This window comes from Telmatherina bonti (genome assembly GCF_933228915.1).
Source record: "Telmatherina bonti genome assembly, chromosome: 2".
Classification (NCBI taxonomy): domain Eukaryota; kingdom Metazoa; phylum Chordata; class Actinopteri; order Atheriniformes; family Telmatherinidae; genus Telmatherina; species Telmatherina bonti.
Window position 1 is genome coordinate 32,891,621 of NC_136620.1, and position 12,980 is coordinate 32,904,600.

Consider the following 12,980-nt stretch of genomic DNA (forward strand, 5'->3'; position numbering starts at 1 on the left):
TAGACATAAAAACATATTTAAAAAAAGGCATTTGTATCAGTGTTTCCACATAGCAGACTGATATCTCATAGTACTGAATGCAGGCTGGGTGAACCTTCTGATAATCCCACCACAAGATCTATTAAGATGACATATTTATTTAAACATCAATCGTCTCAAAAGAGCATGAAATGTGATAAGCTAGCTATTGCAGAAAAGTTCACGAGCACTATGCCATCTTGATTTCCCCAGAAGAATACGCAGACAATCATTACATAACTTGAAGTTTACAGATTTTTGCCTTATTTTTTAAAATTACTCCATGAAGGTGCAGTATAAAAAGGAGTACAAAAGGCCCTAAAAAAGACCCACTTTAACCTTCTCTGAACACCAGGAAAAATAAAGAAGTGAGGGTGCACTAAGTTTTTACACACTCCTTTTGCTTTGTTGCTTGAAATGTGTTTGGATTTGTTACCACACTTCACAGTTGGCCAGAAGTTATGTGAAAATGTGCCAATCTCTAAGAAGTAGGAGTATATCTTTAAGATGGAATATTTAGGGAACAGTGTGCATTTTTGGGTTTACATTAGTGAAATTTTTTCACCTGTTTTGCTCGTTCTGACCAGTTGCTATGAAGTCAAATTCTTTGTTTAAATCAGTTCAAGATTATTTATTCTTCAGATTCAAATCCTCTCATATGACAAGAAGTCTGAAAATCATGTGAACCTTTAAGAAAAGAAAAACGACTCTTGCCTTATTTACCTGTAGAACTACAGAGTTTATCAACCTTGAAAAGAAGCCGGTCAACTCAAACATATGAACATATGCTGATTAATAATTGACTTTTTTTTTAGTCAATTTCAATATTTCAGTCCTAGCATATTAAATGTGTGTCTACAGTGTGTCTACTTTCAGCCTTTCATGCTTAATACATTATTCACATCAGCACAATACTTGTTTTGTTTTTTTTTTAACTTTGTCTGCATAAATTCATATTACTGAGCATGTCTGTCAAAAGACCGTCTCCATGACAACGTTGTCATAGTGATGTTGGCAAGTGTTTAACAATCTGTTTGGGTTCAGTACACATGCTGAATTCTTTGAACAAAGCCTGAGACAAAACACTGGCAGCTGGACCGAGAACTTGATAAGGTAAAAAAAACTTTATGGGCATAATACATTTTATTTTAAATATTTATGCACAGTTGATCAACATTTTGTAGTTGTATGACAGGGTTTTAGTATAGCATAAAGGCTTTTTGTATCGTTTAAACTGTGTACTGATTTTCATCAAGCAGTGAATTCACTTATTTAGCCTTTTGCTTTTAAATAGCCATTAAAATGATAAACAATGGTATTACAGAGTGTCAAGCTAGTTTTACTGTCACTGTATTTACTATAATAGTTTATATCTGTTAAAAATATTAGTTTACAGTGCATTTCTACTGACTTAAACCCAGAAGAAACACTCACTACCTGCTGATGTGTATTTCTATACCAACAAAATCAATCTTTACAACATCTCTTAAGAGAGTTTGTTTTAATCATTCCTGGTTTCCGCAGCATACAATCTAAAGACAAGTTAAAACAACAATATTTCAAGCAGAAGTCACACCTGTTAGCTTTTCTCATTTCTAATATGAACTAAAATTCCAGTGAAAAAAGTGATAACTCCATGAGGGAGTAATATGCCAACTTCTTCTAAAAGGATGCCACATTTTAAAATTGCTCGTTTCACAAGTGTATTTGTAAATCCTTTATGTGGTTCTTTTGTCTCTACTTAAAAGTCAATCCAAGATAATGCAAAAACAATCTACCAAGACAGTACCTAATAAAGAACCTTGGGTTGGAACTTGGAGGCCCCACAAGCCAAGAGGGCCTATCGCTGCCTTCTACAGTAGCCCTGGGCCTAAGTATGCGCTGCCTGCACTCACAGGTAAAGCAAAAAGAGCTATTTTACATTGACAGCAATGTTAATGGCTTCAGTAAGTAACATGGATGCTCTTGTCCCCTCATAAAGGCGTCACTCATCATGATCCCACTAAATGGAAAGCACCAGTGTTCTCCTTTGGTGGGCGTTATGTGGAGCTAAATACTAACTGCTCCCCTGGACCAAAATATCAGATTCCCTCCAACGTCAACCAATGGGGCAGAAATAGCGCACCTGCATTCTCACTTGGCAGCCGCCCCAAGCAGCTAGAGCCATTCCAAGCCCCTGGACCAGGTCAGTGAGGCTAGCCAGTGCACCACACTAACAGATTTTCCTGAAGCACACAGAAACCTGAATAATTATAATCATGTGATCCCATAAAGCAAGTTCTTTATCTGTATAGAGAGTCTTTATGTAACTTTTTGATGTCTCAGGGCATTACTCTCCAGAGAAATCAGAAAAGTTGATCTTCCGCTCTGCTCCTGCTTTTCCTCTCTTTGGGAGGAACCAAAACGAGTTCAATAACCAAATACCAGGTAAAGCATATATTTAGTGTCTACTTTCTAAAGGAAGATGGGGTTTAAGAGAGTTTTACATCTGAAAACAGATCACTACTATCATCTGGTGCTCATTCTGCAGGTCCAGCCACCTACACGCTACCTCCCATGCTGGGGCCTAATGTGGTCTCACCTTCAGCTCCTTCCTTCTCACTCTGCAGCCGCAGACAAATCGGGAGCTTCTATGAGGACAGACAAAATGTACATATAAGCTCTTACTAAAACAGCGTAAGAGACTTTAAATCTTGATTAATCATTGTAATCTGTGCTGTTGCTTCCCCTCCAGACTCCTGGCCCAGCTGCATACAAAGCTGTGGACCCTGGTGTCTATCAATACAATCCTCCGCAGTACAGCATGGGAGGATGCCATTTTGTTTCCAATAAGACTTTAGATAAACCAGGTCCAGGAGCACATTATCCTGAGCGGGTAAGAAACACATTGTTGGGTCAAAAAGGGCCAGATATTACACTTTCTTAACATCACTGTTCCTTTCTTAACTCTGTTTTTCCTCCTAGGTCACTTTGACAAAAGCAAAAGCACCAAGCTTCACCTTTGGATTGCGCCATTCACAATACATTTCACCACTCGTTCCAAATATGGATTCATACTAAGAAACAGCTACTCTCAATAAAGCATGAAAAAAACCCTTCTCTATATTATTAAATTTGTATTTTGTTGCTGTAACCATTGCACACTTTTTTCATGCCATGTTATTAATGTACACTGTTAATTCTGACATGAAGCAAATCAATTCATAACACAAATGCAGATTTGTATGCAATTAATTTTGATAGGTTGTATTTTATATGTATGTTACATATATTATCATGAAATAGATATGTTATTTTTAAAATATATATGTTTTTCTGAAAGGAATGTTTTAAGTTTTTTGCCACATGTTTTGAGACAAAAATAAAGATTATTGTTACAACATATAACTTAACCATAACTTAACTTAACCATAAGCAATTACAACATACTGTCTTTGTTACCAGAAAACTGTAAATAAATAAATGAATGAATGAATGAAGGAAGGAAGGAAGGAAGGAAGGAAGGAAGGAAGGAAGGAAGGAAGGAAGGAAGGAAGGAAGGAAAGAAGGAAGGAAGAAAAACACCACCAACCATGTCAAACAATATAAACTCCCTGGCTGGGATTAGCAGTTCCTGTTGTCTGTTGTCTTTCTGTCCTCTTCCCCCCACACAGCAGAGGCAGATGGCTGCCTGTCCTTGAGCCGGTTCTGCCGGAGGTTTCCTTCCTGTTAAAAGGGAGTTTTTCCTTCCCACTGTCGCCAGTGTGCTTGCTCAGGATGGGAGATTGAGTTGGAGCATCCTACTCAATCTGTTGGTTTCCTTATATAGGCTATTATGAATTGGCTTTCATTGTGTTTTTTTTTTTTTTTTTTTTTTTTTTTTTTTTTTTTTAGATGGCATTTCCGTGATTTGACGCTATATAAATAAAGTTGAAATGAATTGAACTGAATTGAATTTAACTGAATTAATCCGGGATGTTGAACATTTCAGACAGGCACATTTCAGGACACGCTCATACAGCCCGTGGTCCTGCAGGCGTCCCCGTTGCATAGAAACGAAACTCGTTTGGGACATCGCGCATCTACAACCATTTACTATTTCTGTCTCTAGATAAGTGAAGACAATCTCCTACCTTTTCCTTTTCCCTGTATGACAGCCAGCCGACATGAACAGGTGCAGTCATGGCTAATTCCCTTAGCGGCTCTAGACTCGTGGTCCTTCTGCTGCTCGGAGTGGAAATACTCCGAGCAGACTTTAGCTAGATAAATGTTACCAATGACGGTATCTCTGCTGTTGTTGGATTCAAGGATATTATCAAATTTAAAGCCAAGAACCCAGTTCAGGGAGGGATTTTAAAAAGAGAGCGCAAAACCACAAGATGTTAAGGTAAGCTAGCCAGTGGTAAGCTAGCTAACTGGTTTGTTAGTAGCAAACCAGTAAAAAAACTCCTGCTGGAGCTTCACTTTCTCAGGTGTTTGTAGAAATAAATCAGAAAAGAAGCAGAGAAACATGGCCGAGGATGTTGGCGATATTCCTGAACTGGACCAGAAGAAATACGATGCAGACGAACAAGTTAAAATCATCTGTCTTGGAGACAGTGCAGTTGGCAAATCAAAGTGAGTTTTAGCTGTAATTTACTGTAATTAATGTAATTTAACTGTAATTAATTTTTCCATTATGTTTTATTCTGGGTTGTCTTGACACTTCATGTCCTTCTCTGACAGGTTGATGGAGAGATTTCTTCTGGATGAATAGTATCCTTTAGCAGCCTTAGACAGTCAAGATGATCTATCGTCTGTGTTTTTCCTTTTTGTAGTTAATATTTTCTGAAATCCTTAACACTTCTTGTAGTCGTCCCCAGCAGTTGTCAACCTATGCTTTGACTCTTTATAAACACACAGCAAATGTAGGAAACAAGATGGTTGCAGTTGGTATGACTTTTCCCCCATATTGATCTGTTGCAATTGAGTAGAGAAAATAATCTTTTACATTCCAGCTGGAAATTGTCTGTAAGTGATGTTTTTGTCTATATATATCTACAGATTTCTGGGACACTGCTGGTCAGGAGAGGTTTCAAAGCATGCATCCCTCATATTACCACAAAGCACATGCATGCATTATGGTAAGACACACTCTAAAATCCAGCTGAATCCAGCTGTATGCATTTTAAACCATCTGTTATCAGTTAAAATAACATGAAGACAGTGATAGTTAAACTGGGAAGTAAACAGTGTTTCATTACAAAATTTCTGGGTTGATTTGTGGAGTTCAGGTTCAGGTGACTTTATTTGTACCCATAGGTAGATTTCATGTTTGGTATCACAGAAGACAGTAAATAAAATAGACACATAAACAGACATTCTGACATTCGCAATGGCTTGCAAAGTCAAAAATCAATCAAAAGTTATATTGATAGATCAAAAAATTATTTAAAATCCTAAATTTTATCAAGGAGGACTGCTGCAGATGGAACAAAACTGTTCCTATAATGTTTTGAGTTGCCTTGCTGTTACAAAAAACAAGCTAAACTCATTTAAAAACTAACTTTTCCGTCAGGTTTTTGATGTTCAAAGGAAGATCACATATAAGAATTTAGTCAACTGGTACAAGGAACTAAGGGAGTACAGACCTGAAATACCCTGCTGTGTGGTTGCCAACAAAATTGATGGTGAGTCTAGTTTTCACTTTTAATATGTAGATGTGAAATACAACTGGAACTGGATGTGTGGTATAATTTGTTGTGGTTTAAAGAAATCCTTTTATTTCTTGCTTTATCAGAGAAGTTGACTTTAAATGTGCACATTTAAGCATGCTTGTTTTCGCTCATCTGCAGCCGATATGAAAGTGACACAGAGGAGCTTCAACTTTGGGAAGAAACAAGGGCTGCCATTTTATTTTGTCTCTGCAGCTGATGGGACCAATGTAGTGAAGGTTTGAGTGTGTTTGGTTTGTTTCAGAAACAATGATCCATGGCAAATTTTTTCCTGCATTTCTATGCATGAGTATTTTGAATTTAACTTCAAGCTGTAAAATGATTGACAGTTCAGGTTTAAGAAGCTAAAAACTAAACATAATTTAGGAATCATCTGTACTTCTCAGAATGTGTGCTGATACTTGTGATCCTAATTCCACAAACAGATGTTCAGAGAGATGATTAAGAGAGCCGTAGACTACAAGCAGAACCCCAGTGACTTCATGGATGAAGTAATGCAGGAATTAGAGGTATATCTCTCTATTTTGATTATGCAACTCTTTTTCTTGATCAGATATTTTCCATGTGAAAAATGCAATTTATAGCCAAAATAAGGTGTGTAAACACGGATGCAGATGTGTTCACTGATCTTCTGTAACAAATCCCTCACAGAATTTTGAATTGGAGAAGAAAGAGGAGAACTCAGAAGCAGAGGAGGATGGACTGAAAGCAGAGAGCCCACAGCTGATTTGACAGATCTTATACGGGGCATCAAAATCAGCAGGTCATCTCATGTTTATCTCCTGCTATAAATCAGTGTCAGAGGTCTCTGATTTGCCTTCAGTGGAACTGTCAATAGGTCATCAGTTGTTTTTCTGTAATTCTTCATTTGTAAATGATGGAATTGTAACTCTTGTCCTGGAAGAAGGTGCACAATAGTTTGGACAAGTTTTCAATTGGCAGGAAAATCAGCATAGTGGAGTGGTTGGGGTTTGTGATGTTCATCAGTTTCAGTCTTCTTTAGTCTCATCATTTATCTATGATTATATTGTAGAATGTTTTGAGTATGGAAAGAATTACTTTATGTTATAAGAATGTGAAGCATTTTTGATGAAGCATGTGTCATAAGGCTGACACAGCAAAGAGTGTACGATAAAACGCTGTATTCGCTGCTATTCTCAGTGTTTGTGTGTAGTGTGGTTTTCAGTGCCAGCCCGCGGCTGCATCTGTAGGCTACTTTACTTGCATTAATTTTATTATGTAAATTCAGTTTGTTTTTTTTAGCATCCTATAAAGGAAAACTTAATGTACCATAAAACAAATTGTTATCTTGACTCTGTCCTTCTTGCTGTGATACAGCATAGTCAACTGAACATCAGCATTTTATGAGGTACAGCTGCCAGTCACACACAAGAAGATACTCAGGGAGGCAAAGGTTTGGCTCAGCTTTTGGGTATCTGAATAAGCAGCTTTAACATTTATTTATATCAAACTTGTTTGATTTAAAAGGTCCTGCCTTTTAACCCTTTAAAGCCTGACCCATGAAAAAAATGGTAAGAAAGTCCAATTTTTTAAATGAGCTTTACTTGGCCCTATTACAAACTAATCATTTTTTGAGGGGGATATTTACCATGATGTAATATTTCAAAATTGTTACAGTGTGATCCTTGGCTTCCTGGTGTCAATGAGAGGGCAGAAGACAAATATCAGATTGTGTTCTACAAGATTTTGAACCAAGTTTTTACCATGAAGTGATGCAAAACATCTCAGAAATTATGTATATCAAATATGATACTTTTGGCTTTACTGGGTGAAAGTCAGTCTTCAGGTTTTCAGTAGTTTAAAACCATGTTCTTATGTAGTAATTGATAGGACATGTTGGGAAAATGGATTAACTGAATCCAGTTTTCTCCCTGTGATACTGGCAGCAACACAGGGCAAAATCAAACTTGCATAATCTGCATGTTTAACATTTAGATGGGTCGCTATCAAACCTACTTTATGTCCAACCGTTTTTCCTCCAGAGTTCACGTTTGTTCAGATCAGAGGTCTCCCCATACTGCCCAGGGTCCAGTCTGGCCTGCAGGATGAAAATGGCAAATGTGAAAATGACAGTAGATGTTTACTGCATTTTTCTTTTTGAACTAACTAACTGCAATCCCAAATTTGCCGCATGTTTTTGTTTCCTGTGAAACATTTACAAGGGAAATTATTTTTATATCTTGAAATCTTTCTTACTACACCCAAGTTCAGTTTGTATTTGGAGGTGAGTCACATCTGGTTTTCAGAATTACAGATGTGGTAACCTACAGGTATGTGCACTGAAGAAACTTCTGGCTTCTGACAAGTTATTCTAAAGATTTTGTGCACTAACCATTCTTAGTAAGTTCTAATGCATGTATGAATGATAAAGTAATGTAAGATTATTGATGAAGCTGCCCAAAACTCAGACGATTTTTTTAAATGGATGGTTAATTCAATTTAAACATTTGATAAATGTTTATGTACTTCTTTGCAACCAAGCCAAATGGGAAATTTAAAGCTTACGCTTGTTATATGTTATTGTGCCGTTATTTCAGTGATCCAGCACTTAAAATCAATTTCTGCTGAATGTAGCCGCTGACATAAAATGAGTTTAATACCCCCAGTTTTGACGTCATGCTTTTGTAAGCTTAAGAAGGACAATTGTATCAGAAAATGCAGTAAATGTCATTTTTTGCTTGTTTGTGCTTAACAGTGTGTCAGTATTACACTCTATTAAATAATTTAATGTCTTTTTTCCGACTTCATTAAAAACTGAGGAAAACAGACATCAATAATTTAATCACTCAGATATATAGTGTAATTCACACTGCTTCGAAAACTGTGTATGGAGTCCTTATTTAGAAGCTGTGAAACCGATAATAAACTTATTAAAGTTACTTTTTAAAACAGAAGAAACTATGAAAGTTACATTGTAAGGATTTTTGCAATGATGACTGTGAACAAATTAAACCCAATAATCTGATTAATGTATTAGATGTTAGTCAAAATGATGACTTTTAGAATATTTAAAAGCAGAGGAGGATGGGTTGAATTGAATATAACAGAATATATAATTAAATCCAACAACATATAGGTAAATTGTCTATTTGGATATTGTCTGTCACGGGAAATTGTGTATATCAATGTCTAAATCTTCATGTGTTAAACTGGTTTAATGGTATCAGATTAGCTGTGTCCCTCCTTGCAGACATCATGTCATCATGTACATCTTTCACTATAAAGCTGTTAACTGATTAAAAAGTTAAAAGTTCTTTCTATGAAGAGAAATTTCATTTGGTTTATGAGCAACACATTTTTACATATGGTACACACCAAAGCACGAACAAAAACATGACACACTTCATGTTTAATTATAAATTTATTACATAATATAACAAACATATATCTCTGAGGTGGAGATATCCTGGGCAACATCTCAGATCTTGCCTCAGTCTCTACTATCACCCTTATTCTGTTAGCTTGAGGAATACTAGGTAGCTTCTGGTTAACTTGTTTCTTAACTTGTACTTTTTTATGGATGTAGAAGGATTTTCTAATACATGTGTACGGAGTGAGCGCAGTCATGGACGAGTTGCCTGGTTACCGGCTGTTGATAAGGGGAAGTTCATGTGTGAGACAAGGCTGAGGCGTTGCAGTGATACGTCCACCATTCTAAACTTCACAGTGCAAACAAGAAGAAAAAAAAAAAAAAAAAGAAAATCAACAGCAAAAGAAAAATAAAACTTTTGATGATAAGATCACTGGTTCCAGTGGCTCACCAGCTACCAGTGGGTTTTTAAAAAGGTCACACTGTTCCTCCTACAATGTGTAGATTGTGCTTTGTTGATTAAGAAATAAGACAAAGAAAACTCTTGCTGAACTTAACTGACCTAAATGATGTGTATATCTGTTACACACTGCTCATTTTGCACTTTTTATTCGTAGTAAAATACACAACAAGCCAACCAGTATTCACTACAGTGTTGATTCCTCTAACCAGGCCAGCCTGTGTCTGAGATCAGACTGAACATTTTCAACCCTCAAAAGTTTTGTTTCTCTGGGAACAAAAACCTTATTCAGTCAAATCAAGCGAATGCATTACTGTGTCACAAAATCGAAAGAGAAATGTTAATGCAAATATATTTAAACACAGGCTATATATATGTTTATACATACTTGAATATATATAGAGACATACATATAGCCCGCTTCTTTACAAAGTAATAACAAAGACTGTAGTTCCACGGGCAGGGAAATACAGCAGGATCAAACAAATAGTCTGTTGTTCTCAAGATTCCCAGGAGATGGCACCATATTGTTATATTATCTAACAGCCTAAGAATGCTGTAACTATGATAGTCCTAAAGGTAAGACAAATATACATTTAAAAGTTACTTTTTGGCACATTTTTCCTTTGTGTTGTTTGTTCCTCACTGGATCACCTCATACAGCATAACCAAAACTCAGAAACTGAAGGTCTGAAAAAGGAAAAAGGAGTGCTGCCATACAGAGTGGAGGTTGGGGGCCGCAAATGCCATCTGGGGTTGGGTGTAGAGAACAGTGACACAGCATAAAGCTTTACCTACACAATTACAAGGTGAGTTGCTTTTTTTTTTATTTTTTTTTTTTATCATGACTAGCAACAGAAAGCTGTCTCTGTCTGTCTCTCCCTCTTTGGCGGAAGGATCCGCTTTTTTTAAGACGTCACTCAGTACAAAACAAGTAAGCAGAACGATGAGCTTCACTCTTGAAGATGAATACATGTGTGCATTTTTTTTCTGTTTGTGTGTGTGCGTATGTGTGTGTGTGTGTTTGTGTGACACAGCCACTGCCGGCAATCTCTGATGGTACAGTAAGGCTATAGTGGACTAACTCCTTAGATGTAAACCCTAAAAATGAACCACACTCTCACTGTCGCACACATTCTTATTGTCTCGCTCCTGAACAAATACACAAAAATGGAAACAAGCATTTGCACACATACACACACCGTCAAACACACAGTGAAGAGGAACAACCACACAGAGAGATTCAGGGAATCCAGATGCGCTTGGATGATGGGTGGCTTTTATGTTAGCACCTTGTCACCTTGTTTTGTGCAAATCATCCCCTAGTTCATAGTTCAGAGTTCAAAAGTTCAAGAGTTCATAGAAAGAATAAAATCTGCTCACCTTTTCCACAGGTGGTTAACTATGCATATATGCCAAACATTCATATATATATATCTATATAGTTTTAGTTTTTCAAAAATTTATATGAAATCTATCATATGTACATTGCTTGTGAATAAAAAAAGCAAATATCTGTTGTTTGTTCATTTTTACAAGTGTAGGTGTGTTTGTAATGGACAGGATATTTTTTCTCTTTTTTTTTTTCTGTCACTCTAATATTCAAATGATTGAAATATTTAAGTATCATGTTCCACACGCTACAAAATCTAGCCATAGTGGCCGGGGGTAACACATCAACAACAGGAAAAGAACAATAAGAACTTAATGTGTAGATGAATCTGATCATAACGCTGAAGTCAAACATAAAATAATCAGTGAGGTCAAAGTGAGGCAGTGAGTGCTATTCCTACAATCCAGACAGAGCGATTTATTCACCAGCTGCTTTTCCAAACTGCTAGCAAAAAAAGAAAGGAAAAGTGCACGCAACTTTTTTGCCAAGGGAAAGAGCCCTGGCATTCTGACCGAATGCTTCGGATGAGCTGAAGATTATATTCGTGGTAATGAACATTTCCTGGCGTGCTGTCAGAGACCAGCTTTGCCCAAATGTTAGTTTTTCTTTTGTTGCGTGAATAAAACTCTCTGTTTCTTACTGCCAGCAGAGCATTTGAGTACAATTGTAGATGTGTATTGTTAAAGAAAAATTCAGCTTCTTTTAGTTTTACAACCTGAGGCTTATTCAAAGAGCTCTGGCTGCCACCGTGTGATAATGTTTCACTCACTAAGACAAAGGTAGAGATAAAGGGAAGCAGCCACACTGTCAGGTTGTAAAATACTGAATTTTCTTTAAGACCTTCAACGAGCTTTCCCATCCCCACAGCCTGAAGAACTACACTTCCTGCTGTGGCATTTCAGACTCTGCTGACTGTTACAGTACCGAACCTTGTGACAGGTGGCCAGAGAGGAACTACCAGGGGTCGTAGGGATGGAAATCATACTTATACTAACCATTTTACAAAATGTGATGTTGGTTTGTACTTGAATATAAGCATTTAAATATTTATTATTAAAGCAACCTCCAAAAATGATGTGCAGGTGCCTTTATTTTCCATCCCTGAGTTATAAACAATGAGGACCCTTCTTTTAACCAGTCAGCTGGCTCAATAGCAGCCCTCATAGTAAGTTATTAAAATGAGACAGTGAGATCTGTAGCAGAGGCAGGAGGGATGGGTGCCAGCTGGGATCTTAGCCTCACATTACGGGATGCCCTTTAGTATGACGGAAGACTGTAAGAAAATAAACACAAACGACAAACGTTCCAAAACATGATTCAACTCTTCATGCTACAGTTCAAGAAATATGACCTTTTTTTCTTGTCATATATGTATATATATATTTATATATATATATATATATGTATATATATATATATATATATATATATATATATATATATATATATATATATATATATATATATATATATATATATATATATATATATATACACATATATATATATATAAATATATATACATATATATATATATATGTATATATATTTATATATATATATTTTTATATATATATATATATATATATATATATATATTTATATATATATATATATATATATATATATATGTATATATATATATATATATATATATATATATATATATATATATATATATATATATATATATATATATATATATATAATTGGTAGAAATGAATAAACTATCAGTGGAATAAATTTCAAGATTTCTTTCTTCTTTCTATCTAAAAAAAAAACAAAAAAAAAACAGGCGCAGATTCATTTATAACATTTCATTTTGCAACATTGTCTTTTCTTCTGAAGGCTATATTTAGATACATATATATTATTTTATATAATACCTATTTATATAATATTCCCTTTGGAAAAACAAAAAAATTGATTATGAAAAAAGCCACGAGTGTTGGTTAAACATTCTCCAAATATAATAGATAGCACAGTCTGGGTACCAAGGCAGAGGGGTTGTCTCCTGTCGTTTACTTTGTGGAGCTCCACCTCTGGGCTCTAAAGTCTTCAGTTTAAAAATAACAGCGGGTACAC

General features: G+C 35.9%; 2 protein-coding genes across 2 annotated transcripts; both read left to right on the forward strand.

Moving 5' to 3' along the window:
• Positions 1–1,779: 1,779 nt before the first annotated feature.
• cimap1b (ciliary microtubule associated protein 1B) lies at positions 1,780–3,078 on the forward strand (the record flags this gene model as incomplete). The annotated part of the gene is made up of 6 exons (XM_079257910.1): positions 1,780–1,915; positions 2,000–2,203; positions 2,344–2,445; positions 2,549–2,667; positions 2,753–2,893; positions 2,983–3,078. 6 exons carry the CDS (start codon positions 1,780–1,782, stop codon positions 3,076–3,078), a joined length of 798 nt encoding a protein of 265 aa, XP_079114036.1.
• A 1,109-nt stretch (positions 3,079–4,187) lies between these two features.
• rabl2 (RAB, member of RAS oncogene family-like 2) lies at positions 4,188–6,752 on the forward strand. The gene is made up of 8 exons (XM_079249473.1): positions 4,188–4,614; positions 4,723–4,752; positions 4,850–4,929; positions 5,041–5,120; positions 5,555–5,666; positions 5,832–5,929; positions 6,137–6,220; positions 6,363–6,752. Exons 1-8 carry the CDS (start codon positions 4,508–4,510, stop codon positions 6,441–6,443), a joined length of 672 nt encoding a protein of 223 aa, XP_079105599.1. The 5' UTR covers positions 4,188–4,507; the 3' UTR covers positions 6,444–6,752.
• The last annotated feature ends 6,228 nt before the right edge of the window (positions 6,753–12,980 follow it).